Source organism: Armigeres subalbatus, chromosome 3, assembly GCF_024139115.2.
Source record: "Armigeres subalbatus isolate Guangzhou_Male chromosome 3, GZ_Asu_2, whole genome shotgun sequence".
In the NCBI taxonomy this organism is placed as follows: Eukaryota; Metazoa; Arthropoda; class Insecta; order Diptera; family Culicidae; genus Armigeres; species Armigeres subalbatus.
In genome coordinates this window covers 296,442,938-296,448,922 of record NC_085141.1, presented here as the reverse complement: position 1 = coordinate 296,448,922, position 5,985 = coordinate 296,442,938, and the positions used below count along the sequence as shown (strand labels likewise).

Sequence of the window (5,985 nt, the reverse complement as noted above, 5' to 3'; positions counted from 1 at the left end):
CCCAGTTCCATTAATTCCATTTTCATAGATTTTTTTTCTGTTCTCGTCTTTTTTTGTTCCGAAAAAACCTTTAAAGCCCATTGAATCTGTATTCTTGTTTTAAATTGCTGGCTCAGTAGGTTAGTGTGCAATTTGTAAACCATGATTCAAATCAGGTAATATTTATTTATTGCAAAGAACGGTATTATCAGATTGATTTAATAGCTACCATTTATAGATGATGTTTGGATTTGGCGAGGGAAGGCAGTATAAAAACTAGAATATGCTAATATGAATTCAAGTTCAGTGCATTTTGGTGGATTCGAACTAGGTCTGGGTTTTTTCCGCTAAGATGTCGAAATTTACGGTTAGCATTATGGTTGTTCTACTATCGATGGTATGTAAGCAATTCTGAACATCAAGTTTTCACCAATTCGGCTGTTCGGGGTTTGATTTAATATTCGAATTGCTCAACTTTCAGACGATGGTTTCCGCCGAACCAATGAATAAGGAGTTTTTCGAAAATCTCCTTACCACTGCATCCCAGGTGCTGCACTCCATAGCGGAAAAGGATTCCACTGGAATGATGAAACAATTTCTTGCTCCATTGAAAGGTAGGAGTTTTATGAAACATTCATTCATATTCTTGTTCAATAAACTTAGCGAACCCAAATATGTTTGCTGCAGGTGTGTTTGAACGCTTCATGGGCGGCGGCCGTCAGAAGCGTTCCATTCAGAACACGTCGTATGTCGCCACGAAGCTTAACGCCACCCATTATCAGCAAGTGGAGTTCCACAGGTCTTGGAATGATACACAGCAGAAGCTCGAATCGTCCTGTCTGGTCAAGGAGAATGAAATCTACTGGTTGGACTTGATGACCACTGCACTGATCGGTCTTATGCAGGAGATGAAGAAAGTCATTGAAGGCAAACAGGTTTCAATGAAAATGTCAAAGGGTGCGTACGAACAGCGAAAAGTTTAAGCATAAGGCGTTTCCTTGATTATAAATCTACCGAAATTTGATGAAATTTGAAATGATATAATTAGAGAAGTGAATAAAAATTTGATCCCAGTCTTAATCTTAGTCTTCTATCCCAATTTTATTTTCACTCAAATACAGTGAACTCTTTCTTACTCGATATTCTATAATTCGATATGTTCTGTAGCTTGACTCTGTTCCGTCGACGGTCGCTAAAACAAAAAGCTTCATAGGAATTTAATCAACTGTTTTTCGACATACCTTGCAAATGACTCGAAAATTAATTCACAACTTCGACATGAACGTATTGTGTATACATTCTCAAATTTTTAACGAACACGTTAGCAAAGCACGATTTGAAAAGTAACGCATTGTAAGGCCTACCTTCTTCAACAAACTGATCCCATTGAACATTCACTAAAATATCGGTTTCTTCGACCAGGAAACAAGTCAAACAAATGCAGAACAAATTAATTTTATGAAGCCTGCGACGGAATTAACAGTGGCATTGATTTTAGTTTAGAAATGGAGAAAGTGTTGCCAGGGGTCCACCTCAATTTGGTTACTATACTTGGACTTTACATTTTGCAACAACAACTTCGATACTTTGCTGAATGGTCATTAGATGTGATATATTGCGAGAAGATTGAAAAAATCGAACCGAGGTCCGACGGTCGACTGTCGGAAAGCTGTTCCGCAAACGTGCAATTATTGGGTAAGTAAGGCCTGTGCTATGCTGAGACTCCCTGAATCAATGGCCTCAGGGTCGGCACGCTCACCTCAAGCTACTCGCAGGCAGGGAACTCTCGCAATCAAAATGTAGGGAAAACCACAGAGCTTCACAATGCGACACTTTATTTTCTCCACTCTTTCACTTTCTTAAGTTCAGCTCACCTGGCTTCCTCGGGGCCCCTCTTCCTGGCAGCACTCCACCACTTCACTTCTTCCTTTTTCAACTCCTGTCCTTCCTCATCCTCTGCCTAGCTCTCCTTCCGTCCTTCCTTGTCTTCAACCTTCGATGCAAAGGCATTCACGCCGGCGACGGCGGCTTTCTTCCTCCTCGGTACGGAATCCTTACTTCCTTCACCCTTCAACGGCCTCCGTAGCGTCGCGTCCGTAGCTGACACTTTCCTCCTTCTGTTGCCGACGACTCGGCTGCGGCTTACCGGTGGTAGCTCCGGGGTGGCTTGGGGATTTCCCTCGCTCCTTGCCGCGGTCCAAAACGACCAATAAGATGGCCGAACGGCTACCGGCGGAACAATGCCGAATCAGGCCGACAATGGAACCTGGGTACGATCGCGGTTCTCGATGGGGTTTAACCAAGGGTTTAACCATAAAACGGCGGGGTTCTGGGAAGGAGAAAATGCTGGGATCAGCTTCTGTCTCCGGAAGCAGCCACTTTAAGTTACCTGACGTCCTCTACGCCTGGTCTTCTTCCACAAACTCTCTCACTTCAACTTCTTCTAATTCGGTAGCTTTCGCTAGCTTTAAAACTTTATTCCGTTCACTTCGAATTGCGTTGGATAAGTGACCGGTTTTAGGCTTGTTTCCCGCATTCTAGGGTCATGACCTCCTTTTTCAGGTCAGTCACCTCGCATCATTCCATCAACCCAATTACGCCACCCCTTCATGGCTGCTCGACGATGGTGCTTCTGGCCCTCTGGTGATGGGTTGGAGGAGCCAACCAACCAACACTTACAAACGTCAAATCACTTATTGCACGGTAAAAAATGTTGTTTTATTTTTTCGGTGTGTATTGTTGATTATTAAAATCAACGAGAATATGTAACCTTTGATTAGATTTCTTGAATATTCTTGATAACAAGAAAAATCAAAAGGATTCGTACAGTGCATGCCATTTGAAGTTTCCGACACTCAGTCTGTTTCTTTTTCTTTGTTCCTAAAAATATAAAGCAATAAATCAACGCGTAAAAAATATTCAAAATCAAAATTAAGAAATATGTAGGTAATATGTAAACTAAAATTGACCAAGTTAGAATTATTTTTCTAAATGAGAGCTGAAGGGTGGGGATCACAAGTAGGTCTGGGAGAGGGAAGGCCCTTCCCTTTATTTACGCTAATGGTCATCGTATTGTCCATAAGGCAATTTCGCCGCATTTTCGAGAGTAATAAGAATCATGAATATAATTGTTTTCTGATGTTTAACAGTGACAGCTTGAAAGCATAATTGAAACAAATATATACGAGGGTTAAATCAACTATCGCGTATGATAGATTCAACCCTTTTTGTGGTTTTAACAACAAAAAAAACTGTTATTCACAACTCAGAGCAAACATATTGCTGATATGAAGCAGAATAAGGTTGATTCTTCTACATTTTCTTCTCCCTGCATTCAAGAGGCTCGGAAGCTTACTTTCAAGAGGCTCGGAAGCCTCCTTTCAAGAGGCTCGGAAGCCTCCTTTCAAGAGGCTCGGAAGCCTCCTTTCAAGAGGCTCGGAAGCCTCCTTTCAAGAGGCTCGGAGGCCTCCTTTCAAGAGGCTCGGAAGCCTCCTGTCAAGAGGCTCGGAAGCCTCCTGTCAAGAGGCTCGGAAGCCTCCTGTCAAGAGGCTCGGAAGCCTCCTGTCAAGAGGCGCGGAAGCCTCCTGTCAAGAGGCGCGGAAGCCTCCTGTCAAGAGGCGCGGAAGCCTCCTGTCAAGAGGCGCGGAAGCCTCCTGTCAAGAGGCTCGGAAGCCTCCTGTCAAGAGGCTCGGAAGCCTCCTGTCAAGAGGCTCGGAAGCCTCCTGTCAAGAGGCTCGGAAGCCTCCTGTCAAGAGGCTCGGAAGCCTCCTGTCAAGAGGCTCGGAAGCCGCCTGTCAAGAGGCTCGGAAGCCTCCTGTCAAGAGGCTCGGAAGCCTCCTGTCAAGAGGCCTCAGGCCTCCTTTCAAGAGGCTCAGAAGCCGCCTGTCAAGAGGCTCAGAAGCCCTAGTGTCAAGAGGCTCAGAAGCCTCCTTTCAAGAGGCTCAGAAGCCTCCTTTCAAGAGGCTCAGAAGCCTCCTTTCAAGAGGCTCAGAGCCTCCTTTCAAGAGGCTCAGAAGCCTCCTTTCAAGAGGCTCAGAAGCCTCCTTTCAAGAGGCTCAAGCCTCCTTTCAAGAGGCTCAGCCTCCTTTCAAGAGGCTCAGAAGCCTCCTTTCAAGAGGCTCAGAAGCCTCCTTTCAAGAGGCTCAGAAGCCTCCTTTCAAGAGGCTCAAAGCCTCCTTTCAAGAGGCTCAGGCCTCCTTTCAAGAGGCTCCAGCCTCCTTTCAAGAGGCTCAAGCCTCTTTCAAGAGGCTCAGAAGCCTCTTTCAAGAGGCTCAAGCCTCCTTTCAAGAGGCTCAGAAGCCTCCTTTCAAGAGGCTCAGCCTCTTTCAAGAGGCTCAGAAGCCTCCTTTCAAGAGGCTCAAGCCTCCTTTCAAGAGGCTCAGAAGCCTCCTTTCAAGAGGCTCAGAAGCCTCCTTTCAAGAGGCTCAGAAGCCTCCTTCAAGAGGCTCAGGCCTCCTTTCAAGAGGCTCAGAAGCCTCATTTCAAGAGGCCTCAGCCTCCTTTCAAGAGGCCTCAAGCCTCCTTTCAAGAGGCTCAGCCTCCTTTCAAGAGGCTCAAGCCTCCTTTCAAGAGGCTCAGAAGCCTCCTTTCAAGAGGCTCAGAAGCCTCCTTTCAAGAGGCTCAGAAGCCTCCTTCAAGAGGCTCAGAAGCCTCCTTTCAAGAGGCTCAAGCCTCCTTTCAAGAGGCTCGGAAGCCTCCTTTCAAGAGGCTCGGAAGCCTTCCTTCAAGAGGCTCAGAAGCCTCCTTTCAAGAGGCTCGGAAGCCTCCTTTCAAGAGGCTCGGAAGCCTCCTTTCAAGAGGCTCGGAAGCCTCCTTTCAAGAGGCTCGGAAGCCTCCTTTCAAGAGGCTCGGAAGACTCCTTTCTTTTAAGAGGCTTGAAAATCTTCTTTCAAGATCCTTGAAATAGTCCTTCAAGAAACTCGGAAGCTTTCTTTCAAGAAGCTCGAAAACTTTTTTTCAAGAGGGTCACAATCTCAATTTCAAAAGGCTCGGGCACCTCTTTTTAAGAGGCTCGTAAGCCCCTTTTTAAAAATTAGGAAGCCCACAGTATTCTCAAAGGCTTATAGGATGCTTGACGTATAAATTTAATTTGAATTGGAAAGGTTCTCGGAATAGCGAACATTTCAAACAACTTTTTTGAGAGCCATGTACCTAATTTTTTTATACATATATCATATTTTCATTTACAGCTAAAACATAGGGGATTATTTCGATGAAGGTAAAAGCCAGAAGGGGTAACTTTTAAGAAAAAGGTTTATAACTGCTGTTTCAGAGCATAAAAAATTCACGTCTTGGTTACTAAACCGAGTGAATACATTTGTGAATTGCAAAGATATCACTGTTTTTTCTTGAAAAAATCTGTCATTTTCAAATGCCTGCAAATGGGGGAACCGCAAAGCCGCGTGCCCAGCTAAATAAAAACTGATATCCCAGCAAAAATAACGTTTGTTAGCTTATTTTCAGCAAATTATTTGCTGATTTTCAGAGACCTTGACAGAAATCTCGGCAAAAAACATGTTTGCTGGAGCTTGGCTGTGCGAATTTCGGTAAAAGTTGAACAAATTGCAGCGTACTGCATACTGCAACGAGGTAGAGGTCAGGTTCTACATTCGCACTGCGGTAAAAGCGGCCAGTCTAGATGTCGGAAAGAATTTTCTGTCGATCGGAACGTGGTCGTTTTGGTTTTCCGTTTTTTGGTAGACTTGTTGGTCCGGTGCTTTCATGTCAACGATGAAGATTTTGACGTCTGGCTGGGCTCCAACAGTAAGGGTATGCGATAAGACACTTTTTTCTAACGAAACGAAACGAAACGAAATTTTAAATGTCTATGTTAATTCGAAACGAATCGAAACGAAATATAGTTTTACTTTCGATACTTCGAAACGATACGAGGTCCATTTAATTCGAAATTTCACGAAACGAAACGAAACTTTAATTTTTTTTTTCTGCGGATTTTTTATTGAATTGATTTCACATTAATTCTGATTTCATGTTTTCAAAGCCAAA

At 44.1% G+C, this 5,985-nt stretch overlaps 1 protein-coding gene across 1 annotated transcript; it reads left to right on the top strand.

Moving 5' to 3' along the window:
* Positions 1–258: 258 nt before the first annotated feature.
* Positions 259–1,058, top strand: LOC134220411 (uncharacterized). The gene is made up of 3 exons (XM_062699468.1): positions 259–376; positions 461–593; positions 667–1,058. The coding sequence occupies exons 1-3, from the start codon at positions 332–334 to the stop codon at positions 960–962; spliced, it is 474 nt and encodes a 157-aa protein (XP_062555452.1). The 5' UTR covers positions 259–331; the 3' UTR covers positions 963–1,058.
* Positions 1,059–5,985: the final 4,927 nt, after the last annotated feature.